Here is a 16,502-nt window from a genome sequence, read left to right on the forward strand (position 1 = left end):
CAGAGGCGCCTGAATCAATCTCCCTACTTGGGCCAGCGGACGAATCTGAATTTGAGGCGCTAGGCTCCCTTCTTCTCTTGGAAGGTTCTGCCCGGGATAGGGATTTCAGGGAATCCTTCACCTCCTTCCTGATAATCTCCCTAAGATTGTGCTTTGCACAAAGCGTCTCTTAAATATTTTCCTAATGTTCAAAAGCCATTTTGCTATTCATATTTCATATTAGACATGCTTTTGCACGATAGAGTGCAACCTTTTTTGTATATTTATCGTGCAAAAGCATGTCTAATATGAAATATGAATAGCAAAATGGCTTTTGAACATTAGGAAAATATTTAAGAGACGCTTTGTGCAAAGCACAATCTTAGGGAGATTATCAGGAAGGAGGTGAAGGATTCCCTGAAATCCCTATCCCGGGCAGAACCTTCCAAGAGAAGAAGGGAGCCTAGCGCCTCAAATTCAGATTCGTCCGCTGGCCCAAGTAGGGAGATTGATTCAGGCGCCTCTGTCTCCTCAGCGTCTTCGGAAGAAGAGTCTAACCGTTTCTGTTTCCCGTTGGACCAAATGGACAAACTAATCAAATCAGTTAGATCCACCATGGGGGTGGCGGATGAAAGGCCGGAACGTTCAACGCAGGACCTAATGTTTGGCGGTCTAGACCCTAAAAAACGTAGGTCTTTTCCGCTCAATGACAAGGTGCAGAACCTCATCAAAAGAGAATCGAAGAAGCCAGAGAAAAAAGGCTCTTTTCCACCGGCCTTTAAACGAAGATACCCCTTTGAGGACCCCATGGTGAACACCTGGGATAAGGCGCCAAAATTAGACGCGGAACGATACCTGAGGGTGGCGGTACGGTTGGATGGGGTAGTAAAACACTTCCAGTATAGGGCCCTTCCCTTTGGGATTTCGGTCGCCTCTCGGGTATTTACCAAAGTAATGGCGGAAGTTATGGCACACCTGCATGAGTCCAACATTCTAATAATCCCCTACCTGGACGATCTCCTTATTGTAGGTAAAACGGCGGATCACTGTCTAGAACAGTTACATAAAGTGATGTTGGCTCTAGAGCATCTGGGGTGGATGCTAAAAGTTAAAAAATCACGGTTACAGCCCATGACGGTGCAGCGATTTTTAGGCCTGACCCTGGATTCCCAGGTTCAGGAATGCCGTTTGCCTCAAGAAAAAATTGATCGCCTGCACCTTCAAGTGCTGAATGCCTCAAAAAACCCCACCATGTCCCTACGGAAAGCCATGTCTCTGTTAGGCTCTCTCTCTTCCTGTATTCCAGCGGTCCGATGGGCTCCGTATCATACGAGGATACTTCAGGGCGAGGTGCTGTTACATCAAAAAAGGTTGGGGGGGATGTCTGGAGAGCCTGCTGACCCTATCCCAAGACGCTATTGTATCCCTCGGGTGGTGGTTAGATCAAGAGAATCTGTCCACAGGGGTCCCCTGGGTATATAATATAACTTGTATTGTCACCTCGGACGCTAGCCCTTCTGGGTGGAGGGCTCATACATTGGTCCAGGGGCTTTGGGATCGTGATCAGATGGAAATGTCTTCCAATCTAAAGGAGTTAACGGCTGTGGAGCAGGCGGTTAAAACACTCCTTGTCTATCTACAGGGCCACCACGTGCGGGTATTCTCGGACAATCGAGTCACCGTGGCATACATAAATCACCAAGGCGGGACTCATTCCAGATCCCTGATGTGTGTAGCAGATCGTCTGTTTCATCTAGCAGAGCAACATCTTCTCTCGTTGACGGCTCTACACATAAGAGGCAGAAAACACTACGGCGGATTTCTTAAGTCGCAACACATTGAGGCAGGGAGAGTGGTCCCTGAACGGCACCATCTTCGACCTTATCGTGGAAAGGTGGGGACAACCAGAGGTAGACCTGTTTGCCACAAAAGAAAACAGGAAAGTGGCACAATTCTGCTCTCTGAACCCCAGAGAAAATCCCCTGTCAGTAGACGCCCTCCTCATAAACTGGGACTTCAGGCTAGCCTACGCCTTTCCTCCCCTGTCTCTACTTCCTCTGGTGGTGAGGAAAATCAGGAAGGACAAAGCCACAGTAATATTAATTGCCCCCTTCTGGCCCAGAAGGACGTGGTTTCCATGCCTGAGGGCTATGTCGATGTCCGATCCATGGGTCTTGCCAGACATTCCGGATCTCCTATCCCAGGGCCCAGTCTACCATCCTCGAGCGGTTGGCCTTCATCTGACGGCGTGGATTTTGAGCGGGCGCTGCTAAAAGATAGGGGGTTCTCGCCGGCCCTCATTAACACGCTGCTGAAAAGCAGGAAAGTGATAACCACAAAAATCTATGTCAGAATCTGGAAGAGATTTCTTCAGAACTCGGGGGTAATAGCTGGTCAATCAATACCAATAGACCAGATTTTGGAATTCTTACAGAAGGGGTTAGATATGGGGTTATCCCCAAATACTCTTAAAGTGCAGGTATCAGCCTTGGGGGCCCTCTTTGGCTGCAACATTGCTGAGAATCACTGGGTCAGCAGATTCATCAGGGCAACAAAACTGTCTAGGCCAATTGTGAAGAATAGAGTCATGCCTTGGGACCTGAACCTAGTCCTCTCAGCCTTGACAGAGGCCCCATTTGAGCCAATTACTTCAGCCTCTATTAAAAATGTATCTCTTAAGGTAGCCTTCCTGGTGGCCATAACATCGGCGCGAAGGATAGGTGACATACAAGCATTATCCAGGGTTCCCCCTTACATGCAGCTTAGGGATGATAGGGTGATACTATCCCCTGATCCAGCATATCTCCCTAAAGTAGTGTCCAGTTTCCACAGATCACAGGAAATGGTTCTTCCATCTTTCCTCCCCAATCCTACTAATGATAAGGAAAGGAAGTTACACACTTTAGATGTAAAAAGATGTATCCTGAAGTATCTAGCGGTAACTGATCCCTGGAAGATAGATAACGCCCTATTCGTGTCCTATCAGGGTAGTAGGAAAGGGCGTAGAGCATCGAAATCTACTCTAGCTAGATGGATCAGGGAGGCTATCTCGCTGGCATACATCTCAAAGGGCAAGCCGGCGCCTGAAGGTCTTAAAGCGCATTCCACTAGAGCAGAGGTCCCCAACTCCAGTCCTCAAGGCCCACCAACAGGTCATGTTTTCAGGATTTCCTTAGTCTTGCCCAGGTAATAATTGCATCACCTGTGCAATGCAAAGGAAATCCTGAAAACATGACCTGTTGGTGGGCCTTGAGGACTGGAGTTGGGGACCTCTGCACTAGAGCTATGGCGGCTTCGTGGGCGGAAAGATTGGAGGTGTCGATCGACCAGATTTGTAAGGCTGCTACTTGGTCTTCTCCAAACACTTTCTATAACCATTATAGATTGAACCTGGGTGCCTCTTCTGACCTTTCTTTTGGTGTAAGGGTGCTGCAAGCTGTAGTCCCTCCCTAGTTAGATACTCTCTGTAAATCTCTCCGTAGTGCTGTCATGGACGACCGAATAAAGTCTTAGTTACTCACCGGTTAACGGTGTTTTTCGGAGTCCATGACAGCACCTGTACATACCCTCCCGTCTTCTTAAGTTCTGGGTGTACACCTCTTCCTTTATTTATATATAATTCACGGGTAGTGAATAGTTAGTTATTGTATTATTGTTTATTATGTATGCTATTAACCTTGGTGGTCCTCTTGTGCTCTGTAAACCAACTGATGCGTGGGAGAGGTGCCGCCCTTATGTATCTGTAGGTTTCCTGTTCCTGAAGGGTGGATCCCCTCTCTCCGTAGTGCTGTCATGGACTCCGAAAAACACCGTTAACCGGTGAGTAACTAAGACTTTCTCCAGGGAATGCCATCGATTTGTTTCAAGATCTGGTGATCAAAGAGGTGGAGGCTATTTTATATTAAGCCCCCCCGCCCCAGTATGAACTTATCCAAAGAGGAATTGGGCTGAGAAAATGAAGCAATGTGGCATTTCGGAAGGCAGACAAAGGCCTAGTGATTCTTGATCGAGAATATTATATAAAAGAAACCCTGTCGCAATTAAATGACACTGATACTTATATGTTGTTAGAAAATAATCTGACCTTAAAATTTAAGGAAAAATTAAGGGCATTATTAAATAAGTATGTAGAGAGGGTCACATTGACAAAAAAGAGGGGTGAAAATCTACTCCCTGACTTCCCGAATATGCCGCATTGGTATAGCATACTGAAAATTCATAAGTGTGCAAAAGAACCTCCTGGACGTCCTATAATATCAGGAATTGACTCACTGACGGAACCATTATCTCAGTATTTGGACTGGATTTTGAAACCATTATTGCGGCAGAAACCCTTGTTTGTAAAGGACTCTGGAGATTTTTTGCTAATTCTAAAGGATATGGATTGGCAAACTAATTTCTCGTTAACATCTATAGATGTGGTTAGCTTGTATACCAGAATCCGTCAAGATAAAGGTATAGAAGCTATCCACCAGATTTTGGCAAATTGTAACAAGGATCAGGATCTGATTGACTTCATCTTGGAAGGAGTCAGATTTGTTCTCTCGCATAATGCCTTCAAAATCATTGATAAATGGTACCTGCAAAGAACCGGTACCGCAATGGGTACACCAGTTGCATGCGTTTTTTCGAATCTGTTCCTTGCGGTTTTCAGTGAAAAATTCATCAATAACCTGTCCAACCCATATCTAAGGTACATCCGGACCTATTTGAGGTTCGTGGATGATATATTTATTATATGGGATGGCCCATAAGAGGTATTTGAGGACTTTGTGGAATATTTAAATAAAGTGAATAATGAGAATATGCAATTCACATCATGTTTCGGTGGAAATAGTTTAGAGTTTCTAGATGTAAAAATTGACATTGTAGATTGGGAAATTAATACTCAGGTGCATAAAAAACCTACTGCCACAAATAATATGTTGCGTTACGATAGTGCACACCCCATACACACAAAAAAGGGACTACCTTATAGTCAAAACATGAGATATCGAAAAATTATCAATCAGAAGAATTATAAAGAACAAATGGATGATTTACAAGCTATTTTTTTGAGCAGAGGTTATCCAAAACCTCTAATAGAGGAAGCAGAAAAATGGGTGGAAAACTTTACACAAATGGATCTGCTCAAAAAACAGAAAATCAGACATAACAAACTTTCCAAAACAGAAAATTCGGAGCAGAAATTTATTTTTAGCTTTAAACATAGTCCCATGAACAAAATAATCCACACGGCCTTAAGAAAAAACTGGCATGTTTTGCAGACAGAATGATTTATCGAAAATAAATAAACCACAATTCGCATATAAACGAACACAAAATTTAGCGGACATCCTGGTACATAACCGACTTTTGCTGGTGGAAAGTAATTGGCTAAAAGTTGCCTCTCCCGAGGGCAATTATAAATGTGGTAGCTGTAATTTCTGCATGTTTCATACTATGGAGAACCCTTTAAAAATCGGTCCGATTCGGCATAGGACTAGGGATTTCATCTCATGTATACACTATTCTGTGGTGTATACACTATTCTGCCCCTGCCAGTTTTATTATATAGGGAAAACTATCTGGCCCATGGCAACTAGATATAGAGAACATTTTAATTCGATAACGTCTGGAAAAGGGTCATTAAGGCTTATAAAACATATGCAGGAGGAACATAATGCAAACCCTAGACCAGGGGTCCCCAACTCCAGGCCTCGAGGGCCGCCAACAGTGCAGGTTTTCAGGATTTCTTTAGTATTGCATCGGTGGTAATGTGATCATCTGCACAGGTGATGATTCCAACCCCTGTGCAATACTAAGGAAATCCTGAAAACCTGCACTGTTGGCGGCCCTCGAGGCCTGGAGTTGGGGACCACTGCCCTAGACTCTTAAAATTTGCTGGTATAGAAATAGTTAAATACCAGCCGCAAGGAGGAAACCACAACCAGGATTCTCTTGCAACATGAGGCCAGGTGGACAAAGAAGTAATGCTCAAGTCCAATAGGACTGAATGATAAATTGGATATGTCAGTCTTTTTATAATTTTGATATAAAATGATTTTGCATCCGTAAAGTGATTATAACTATTGACTTGTATTATGTAATTCTGTATGTTTTACGTAAGGAAAAGGTCATATAGAGTAACACCGATCATCATTATGTGATGATCGGTGTTACTCTATAAAGGAAATGACATTTTTAATCATGCACCTGAACCCGTTGAAGTGCAGTTGGCGCGAAACGGCCGTCGTCCTAGTAGATCGCCGTTTCACCCTCAGATGTACCTGCCGCCTATGTACAATGTCCTCATCCCATCATGGGTAAATAAAAGGACTTTTACTGCATCACAACCGGGTGAGTGCCACACCTTCATTTTTTCTTTTTTAAATGGATTATCTAAATTGACATATGATATTGAGCACCACCCTGTCGTTGTGAATTGCCACCAAGGAAACGGTTAAAACAGACACTTAATGGTCGGATTGCCATTCATCCTAGTGCCGTTCTACTAATTCTCTTATTAAATTAATTGATACAAAAAGTATAATGGAAAATTGCAAAAAAGATAAACATTTATTAACACAAGATATGGAGGAAGGAGAGATTCCCTTTAATTTCACAGAAAACCCAACCCAACAAATATAAATGCATTGAGAGCTGACATTGTACCTGTGTAACTTGCAAGCTTAGGGTGGACAATGTTTACTTTTCCATATTTCTCCGCTTCCTTAGCTGCTTTTGCCGACCAGGCGCCTGTAATTATATAGTCTGCAGACTTTGCTTCTTTTAAACCAATAAGATTAAGAGGCACAGCGCTAAACTGTCCACTTCCACCTCCTTGAAGGAAAAGCACCTTATAATTGTCTGGAATACTTCTGTTTAAAATAAAATAAAAATGCATAAATACAGCACATAAAAGACAATTTGTTATCTAAAAAAAAATCCATTAGACCAAGCCTGGGCAAAGTGCGACCCACATCCGGCCCGAGCACCGAGACAGCCATGAGGCTGGAAATCAGAGGTCCACAGGCCGCACTGTGCCCGCCCGCTCACCGTTTCCATCTGAGGCTCTGCTGAATCCTTTGGTGGAGGTGGTTCCTCCGGCCACTTCCTCCACAAATCAGCGTGTGAAACAGCTGACGCAATGATGTGATTTCATCGCGTCAGCTGTGTGCTGCAGTGAGTCAGTGCACCACATACAGGGATAGAAGCAGAGCATCGGGGGTTGGGACCGAGGTGAGTATGTGGGTTTTTTTTTTTCTCATGTTTGGGTGGGCATGGGGAAGCTAGAGGGGTGGCATGGTGCTGCACATGGGGCGGCGACATGGTGCTGCATATGGGGACGACATGCTGCACATAGGGAGGCTGTGTGTGTTGCTCATGCAGTGTATATAGGGAGGCTGTGTGGGGCTCATGCAGTATATAGGGATGCTGTGTGGGGCTCATGCAGTGTACATGGGAGGCTGTGTGGGGCTCATGCAGTATATAGGGAGGCTGTGTGGGGCTCATGCAGTGTATATAGGGAGGCTGTGTGGGGCTCATGCAGTATATAGGGAGGCTGTGTGGGGCTCATGCAGTGTATATAGGGAGGCTGTGTGGAGCTCATGCAGTGTATATAGGGATGCTGTGTGGGGCTCATGCAGTGTACATGGGAGGCTGTGTGGGGCTCATGCAGTATATAGGGAGGCTGTGTGGGGCTCATGCAGTGTACATGGGAGGCTGTGTGGGGCTCATGCAGTATATAGGGATGCTGTGTGGGGCTCATGCAGTGTACATGGGAGGCTGTGTGGGGCTCATGCAGTATATAGGGAGGCTGTGTGGGGCTCATGCAGTGTATATAGGGAGGCTGTGTGGGGCTCATGCAGTATATAGGGAGGCTGTGTGGGGCTCATGCAGTGTATATAGGGAGGCTGTGTGGAGCTCATGCAGTGTATATAGGGAGGCTGTGTGGGGCTCATGCAGTGTATATAGGGAGGCTGTGTGGGGCTCATGCAGTGTATAGGGAGGCTGTGTAGAGCTCATGCAGTGTATATAGGGAGGCTGTGTGGGGCTCATGCAGTGTATATAGGGAGGCTGTGTGGGGCTCATGCAGTATATATAGGGAGGCTGTGTGGAGCTCATGCAGTGTATATAGGGAGGCTGTGTGGGGCTCATGCAGTATATAGGGAGGCTGTGTGGGGCTCATGCAGTGTATATAGGGAGGCTGTGTGGGGCTCATGCAGTATATATAGGGAGGCTGTGGGGCTCATGCAGTATATATAGGGAGGCTGTGTGGGGCTCATGCAGTGTATATAGGGAGGCTGTGTGGGGCTCATGCAGTATATAGGGAGGCTGTGTGGGGCTCATGCAGTGTATATAGGGAGGCTGTGTGGGGCTCATGCAGTGTATATAGGGAGGCTGTGTGGGGCTCATACAGTGTATATAGGGAGGCTGTGTGTGCACCTCATACAGTGTATATAGGGAGGCTGTGTGCGCCTCATACAGTGTATATAGGGAGGCTGTGTGTGCGCCTCATACAGTGTATATAGGGAGGCTGTGTGTGCACCTCATACAGTGTATATAGGGAGGCTGTGTGTGCGCGCCTCATACAGTGTATATAGGGAGGCTGTGTGTGCGCCTCATACAGTGTATATAGGGATGCTGTGTGGGGCTCATGCAGTGTACATGGGAGGCTGTGTGGGGCTCATGCAGTATATAGGGAGGCTGTGTGGGGCTCATGCAGTGTATATAGGGAGGCTGTGTGGGGCTCATGCAGTATATAGGGAGGCTGTGTGGGGCTCATGCAGTGTATATAGGGAGGCTGTGTGGAGCTCATGCAGTGTATATAGGGAGGCTGTGTGGGGCTCATGCAGTGTATATAGGGAGGCTGTGTGGGGCTCATGCAGTATATATAGGGAGGCTGTGTGGAGCTCATGCAGTGTATATAGGGAGGCTGTGTGGGGCTCATGCAGTGTATATAGGGAGGCTGTGTGGGGCTCATGCAGTGTATATAGGGAGGCTGTGTGGGGCTCATACAGTGTATATAGGGAGGCTGTGTGTGCACCTCATACAGTGTATATAGGGAGGCTGTGTGTGCGCATCATACAGTGTATATAGGGAGGCTGTGTGTGCGCCTCATACAGTGTATATAGGGAGGCTGTGTGTGCACCTCATACAGTGTATATAGGGAGGCTGTGTGTGCGCGCCTCATACAGTGTATATAGGGATGCTGTGTGGGGCTCATGCAGTGTACATGGGAGGCTGTGTGGGGCTCATGCAGTATATAGGGAGGCTGTGTGGGGCTCATGCAGTGTATATAGGGAGGCTGTGTGGGGCTCATGCAGTATATAGGGAGGCTGTGTGGGGCTCATGCAGTGTATATAGGGAGGCTGTGTGGAGCTCATGCAGTGTATATAGGGAGGCTGTGTGGGGCTCATGCAGTGTATATAGGGAGGCTGTGTGGGGCTCATGCAGTATATATAGGGAGGCTGTGTGGAGCTCATGCAGTGTATATAGGGAGGCTGTGTGGGGCTCATGCAGTGTATATAGGGAGGCTGTGTGGGGCTCATGCAGTGTATATAGGGAGGCTGTGTGGGGCTCATACAGTGTATATAGGGAGGCTGTGTGTGCACCTCATACAGTGTATATAGGGAGGCTGTGTGTGCGCATCATACAGTGTATATAGGGAGGCTGTGTGTGCGCCTCATACAGTGTATATAGGGAGGCTGTGTGTGCACCTCATACAGTGTATATAGGGAGGCTGTGTGTGCGCGCCTCATACAGTGTATATAGGGAGGCTGTGTGCGCCTCATACAGTGTATATAGGGAGGCTGTGTGGGGCTCATGCAGTGTATATAGGGAGGCTGTGTGTGCCTCATACAGCATACAGTGTATATCGGGGGGCTGTGTGTGCCTCATACAGTGTATATCGGGGGATGTCAGCAAATTTAATTCTGCTCAATATTAAGTGATACAATTAATTTTAATAACATTATATTATCAATAATATGATAATTATCGTATATCGAGATTAATATTGAACAGAATTAATTTCACCCTACTGGTTCAGCCCTCCACAACAGTCACGGTCTCTCATGTGGCCCCTCGGGAAAACCTGCATTAAACCGATCACGCTTTACTTGATGGACGGGAACATTGCCAATAAGTAGTATGATACAAATGGGAACCACAAACAAACTTTTCTAGTGTGAATATGTATAAAATAAAAGCAATCAGTTTCAGTATGTGGGGAGACATAGGACTAGCTAAGGAGTGGGCATAAAGAACATTGATGTAAACGGAGTATATAAGGTTAAAATCCATTCAGGAATAAGCACATCAATATGTAAAGCAGCTTGCCCTGACAAGAACTGTACCTGTGATGCCAAAATACGTTACTTTTGCAGAAAACCATTTTGTTTTAATCCGATATGCTAATTTGCTGCTTGGAGCACTGTGCAACTTTTCTCTCAGCTCCCACCCCCTCCCTCCAATACCTCCTTTTTAACAATGCCGACTTCATTTGGGACAGGGTTGTCTGCCCTGAACTTCTGCACATGCATTGCAGTCTCAGTATCAGTGCATGTGCAGAGAAGGGAGATGACAAGATCTAGAATAAAGGTACAGTTACACTAAACGACTTACCAACGATCACGACCAGCGATACGACCTGGCCGTGATCGTTGGTAAGTCGTTGTGTGGTCGCTGGGGAGCTGTCACACAGACAGCTCTCTCCAGCGACCAACGATCAGGGGAACGACTTCGGCATCGTTGAAACGGTCTTCAATGATGCCGAAGTCCCCCTGCGGCACCCGGGTAATCAGGGTAAACATCGGGTTACTAAGTGCAGGGTTGCACTTAGTAACCCAATATTTACCCTGGTTACCATTGTAAAAGTTAAAAAAAAAACAAAACAAAAAAAAAAACAGTACATACTCACATTCCGATGTCTGTCACGTCCCCCGCCATCAGCTTCCCGCACTGACTGTCAGCGCCGGCCGTAAAGTAGAGCCAGAGCACAGCAATGACGTCACCGCTGTGCTCTGCTTTACGGCCGGCGCTGACAGTCAGTGCGGGAAGCTGACGCCGGGGGACATGACAGACATCAGAACGTGAGTATGTACTGTTTTTGTTTTTTTTACAATGGTAACCAGGGTAAATATCGGGTTACTAAGCGCGGCCCTGCGCTTAGTAACCAGATATTTACCCTGGTTACAAGTGAACACATCGCTGGATCGGCGTCACACACGCCGATCCAGCGATGACAGCGGGTGATCAGCGACCAAAAAAAAGGTCCTGATCATTCCCCATGACCAACGATCTCCCAGCAGGGGCCTGATCGTTGGTCGCTGTCACACATAACGAGATCGTTAGCGGGATCGTTGCTACGTCACAAAAAGCGTGACGTTGCAACGATATCGTTATGTGTGAAGGTACCTTAAGTCTGTTCTGCGCCCTGCACCAATGTATACGTGTGAATTAAGACCAGACAGAGCACCAATAAGCTAATTAGCATATCCAATAAAAGATAGACCACTTACGGTATTTTGACAATACACATGCAAGCTGCATTAGGTACCCATGTGCTTAGTTCAGGACAGAGTTTGACTTGACAAGCTCCCTTTAACGGGTCTCTGTCAGCACAGAATGACTGTTCAAACCAAGTACAGGCGCTATGTGCATCATGGCATTGCAAATCATTTAAATGCACCTTCCTACCTACTTGTTTTCCACCTATATCTGCCCTTCTCTGGCTCTATGAAGCCAAAGCTATGAAAGAAGAGGGGGGAGTGGAGACAGAAGGAAAACAAGTAGGTGGGAATGTGCATTTAAATCATAGGCTCTGCCTTAACCCCTTAAAGGGAACCTGTCACCTGAATTTGGCGGGACCAGTTTTGGGTCATATGGGCGGAGTTTTCAGGTGTTTGATTCACCCTTTCCTTACCTGCTGGCTGCATGCTGGCCGAAATATTGGATTGAAGTTCATTCTCTGTCTTCCATAGTACACGCCTGCGCAAGGTAAGATTACTTTGCGCAGGCATGTACTACGGAGGACAGAGAATGAACTTCAATCCAATATTTCAGCCAGCATGCAGCCAGCAGGTAAGGAAAGGGGGAATCAAACACCCGAAAACTCCGCCCATATGACCCAAAACCAGTCCCGCCAAATTCAGGTGACAGGTTCCCTTTAATGACTGGAGCTTTTTTCGGTTTTGCATTTTCGTTTTTCTCTCCCTTCCTTCCCAGTGCCATAACTTTTTTTATTTTTCCATCAATATGGCCATGTGAGGGCTTATTTTTTTGCGAGACGAGTTGTACTTTTGAACGACACCACTGGTTTTACCATGTCGTGTACTAGAAAACAGGAAAAAAATTCCAAGTACGGTGAAATTGCAAAAAAAAAAGTTTGATTCCACACGTTTTTGTCTGGCTTTTTTGCTAGGTTCACTAAACGCTAAAACTGACCTGCCATTATGATTCTCCAGGTTATTACGAGTTCATAGACACCAAACATGTCTAGGTTATTTTTTTATCTAAGTGGTAAAAAATAAATCCAAACTTTGCTTAAAAAAAAATTGCTAAATTTTCCGAGACCCGTAGTGTCTCCATTTTTCATGATCTCAGGTCGGGTGAGGGCTTATTTTTTTTCTGTGCCAAGCAGACATTTTTAATGATACTATTTTGGTGTAGATACGTTCTTTTGATCGCCCATTATTGCATTTTAATGCAATGTCGCGGTGACCAAAAAAAACCCAAAAACTTAATTCTGACGTTTTTAATTTTTCTCACTATGCTGTTTAGCGATCAGGTTAATCATTTTTTTTTTTAATTGATAGATCGGGTGATTCTGAACGCGGTGATACCAAATATGTGTATGTTTAATTTTTTTTTTAATTGTTTTATTTTGAATGGAGCGAAAGGGGGGTGATTTGAACTTTTATATATTTTTTTCATATTTTTAAAGAGTTTGACAGCATCATTTAACTAGTTAATAGGCGCGGGAGGATCGCGATTCCACCCGCGCCTATCGCCTATTACAGACACATGTCAGCTGTTCAAAACAGCTGACATGTCCTGGCTTTGATGCGGGCTTACCGCCAGAGCCCGCATCAAAGTGGGGGTTCTGCCATCAGACGTACTATTCCATCCGATGGCAGAAAGGGGTCAATGTACACAAGTCATCACATAATCAATCATTTTTGCAGTTTAAGGATTAGAGATACATAAAAAACATCAATATATACCATTCCATTTTCAAGTAGAGTTATAATTATTTGTTTAGTGCATTAAATCTGAAAGCTTGCAGGGACTTACAGCAATTCTCTCATGAAAAGCTCTGTAGTATTTAAAATTTTCGTAAAATCAGATGATCTGTGGCTCATTTCTGTAGGAAAAAACATTCAAGGCTAGAAGTCATATTGAAAAGTCCAATCATGTTACAAATCAAGTGGTTATTAGTCTGCCGTCACACTAGCAGTATTTGGTCAGTATTTTACATCAGTATTTGTAAGCCAAGACCAGGAGTGGGTGATAAATGCAGAAGTGGTGACGTGTTTCTATTATACTTTTCCTCTAATTGCTCCTCTCCTGGTTTTGGCTTACAAATACTGATGTAAAATACTGACGAAATACTGTTAGTCTGCCGTCACACTAGCAGTATTTGGTCAGTATTTTACATCAGTATTTCTCAGCCAAAACCAGGAGTGGGTGATAAATGCAGAAGTGGTGCTTATGTTTCTATTATACTTTTCCTCTAATTGTCCCACTCCTGGTTTTGGCTTACAAATACTGATGTAAAATACTGACCAAATACTGCTAGTGTGACGGCAGCCTTAGAGCATGCTATGTTTTTGTCAAACTGCATCATGTACACCTACCCCTTGTATTATTTGTAATCTTTGTCAAAGTGTGACAAAATTCAGTTGCTAAATGGAAGCAGAGATGTCGCTCGTGCGTTTCTGGACCACTGATCGCATGGTTTTCCCTGTGATAAGCCACCGGCCAGCATGTCAGTCAGTCAGTAGCTTTCTTAGAGAGCTTAAGAGCGATCAATGAGTGCTCCTGTGTTTGGGAGAGTCGGTTAAGATGACTGACCGCTATCTAAGGTGTATAGCCAGCCTTAGGCCCATTACAGATCCATGATACAGCAATCTCAGCTACAGTAGCTATGGATGCATAGTGTACGTATGTCAGATTGACTGCTATTTAGTATAGAGATATTCTGACCTACACATTATGAAGGAATAATGTACAGAGCCACTATACAAGAGGATCCGTAAATGTTCTAGTCTTGACAATTGTTTAATTACAAACATGCATTGTTCATAAAATAACACGGCATGTTTCATTCTTCCGATTTCTCCAGCAAACGGATGGAGAAATTGAAAATAAGGTATCACCATTCTGCTGTAGTCAGTAAGGACCCCAAACGATTAGCTGTTAGAAACTCCCGCTGGGGCTGGATGTACAGTCTACAGCTAGGACAGCTCCTATCTAGTTGACGCCATCAAGTTCTGCAGCTCAGCTCCTATTGAACTAAATGGAAGCTAAACTACAGTACCCAAGAACAAAGTTGTGCTGTCTCGACGCTGTAGGTTGTGTGCACCCATCTTCAATGGGAGCTACAAATGGCTAATTGGTAGGGGTCCTACAAAATAAGACCAAGTTCACACGTTCAGTATTTTACATCAGTCTTTGTAAACTAAAACCAGAAACTGTGAACATGGCCGAACACTGTTTACCGTCACACAGCCAAGAGATGACTGAAGCTTATCCGATGTCTACAGCCAGCAGACTATTGAGACTACCTAGATAGATGACTGGAACAAGCACCTTAAAAAAATACTAGAGAAAAGCAAATTATTTCCAGAGTTATTTTACTTACTAGACAACTATAGAAAAGAACGTTAAAAAACAGAAATTCTTTAAGAATCAGTGTACTTACCAAGAACACTTATGCCAAGTCCTTTATAGTCAACCAATTCTTTCTGAGCTTCAAGCAAAACCTGTAAGAAAACAAAAGAAAAAACACATAATGTGCATTAAGTCTTAGTACAACCAGTTGTGCCATTCCCACAAGATATGCATTTATTAGCAACTAGTAACTACACAAGCTACACTAGGCCATGCCTGACAGGCTTGAGGAAATAATTATATTATTGAATGAATACCGTATATAAATTTATAGCTTATGACTGGTGTCACACTAAACGTATAGGGAAAAAAATAATCATTCTGAGTCTCCATGCCACGAGACGAACAAACGTAATGCAAGTGTCATGCGAGTACTATCCGATTTTTCACACCTAGCATCCGATTTATATCTGAATGCTATCCCGATTGCAATGTGATTTTAACATGAGCTTTTACATAGAGCAATTCTCTAAGGCCGGTTTCACACGTCAGTGGCTCCGGTACGTGAGGTGACAGTTTCCTCAAGTACCGGAGCCACTGACATACGTAGACACAGTGAAATCAATGCATCTGTGCAGAGGTCATTGATTTTTTGCGGACCGTGTCTCCGTGTGCCAAACACGGAGACATGTCAGTGTTCGTGGGAGCGCACGGATTACACGGACCCATTAAAGCCAATGGGTCCGTGTAAAACACGTACCGCACACGGACATTGTCTGTGTGCTATGCAGGAGACAGCGCTACTGTAAGCGCTGTCCCCCCCACTGGTGCTGAAGAGGAGATATGAATAATCGTGTTTAAAATAAAGATTCATGACCCCACCCCCCTCCCACCCCCTGTGCACCCCCACCGCTGTTATTAAAATACTCACCCGGCTCCCTCGCTGGCTGGCGCTGCTTCCTGTCCTGGCCGAGCCTTCTACTGTATGAGTGGTCACGTGGGGCCGCCGATTAGAGTTATGAATATGCGGCTCCACCTCCCATAGGGAGGGTCATGGATCTTTATTTTAAACACGATTATTCATATCTTCTCTACAGCAAACGCTGCTGCAGGGAAGATATGAATCGCGGCTTCAGCATCAGATGCAGGGGACAGCGCTAAACTTTAGCGCAGTCTCCTGCACGGTGCGTGTGGTACCCAGTGGGCACACGGGCGGCACACGTGTGCCACAGAAACGCACCGGCACACGGATAATTCCGGTACCGGAATTATCTGGACGTGCGAGACTGGCCTAAGGCAGGGTTCATATTGCGTTAATGGCAATGCGCTGACAGCATCCGTTACATAGCGGCACTAACGCTATGTAACGGATGCGTTAGCGCATCCATAGACTGCAATTATGTAGTGCATCGCTAACGCATGTCATAATTGGCATGTGTTAGCGATGTGCCGTCACTCTGTGACGGACCCTCGGACGCGGTCTGCAGCGTTTCGGGGTCCATAACCGTTAGCGCAGATGGAGCATCTGCGATCACATAACGCGGTCTTTAACGGCACTTGCGTTAACGCAGTCCGTTAACAGATGCGTTGAACAGACTGCCCTAACACAATATGAACCCTGCCTAAGTCATTTACACATCATTTTCAAAGGAAATATTCTTCAAAGTGTGTATATATATATATATATATATATATATATATATATA

At 45.0% G+C, this 16,502-nt stretch overlaps 1 protein-coding gene across 1 annotated transcript in view; it reads right to left on the reverse strand.

Annotated features, from left to right (window-relative positions):
• The window catches only part of PSAT1 (phosphoserine aminotransferase 1), an 81,289-nt gene that overhangs the window by 47,338 nt on the left and 17,449 nt on the right, over nt 1-16,502 (reverse strand). The window contains exons 2-4 of the mRNA XM_069762918.1: nt 14,888-14,948; nt 13,258-13,327; nt 6,634-6,839 (exon numbers count right to left, since the gene is read on the reverse strand). Of these exons, the coding sequence (XP_069619019.1) occupies nt 6,634-6,839; nt 13,258-13,327; nt 14,888-14,948 (337 nt within the window). The remainder of the gene's footprint in view (nt 1-6,633; nt 6,840-13,257; nt 13,328-14,887; nt 14,949-16,502) is intronic.

Source organism: Ranitomeya imitator, chromosome 1 (assembly GCF_032444005.1).
Source record: "Ranitomeya imitator isolate aRanImi1 chromosome 1, aRanImi1.pri, whole genome shotgun sequence".
In the NCBI taxonomy this organism is placed as follows: Eukaryota; Metazoa; Chordata; class Amphibia; order Anura; family Dendrobatidae; genus Ranitomeya; species Ranitomeya imitator.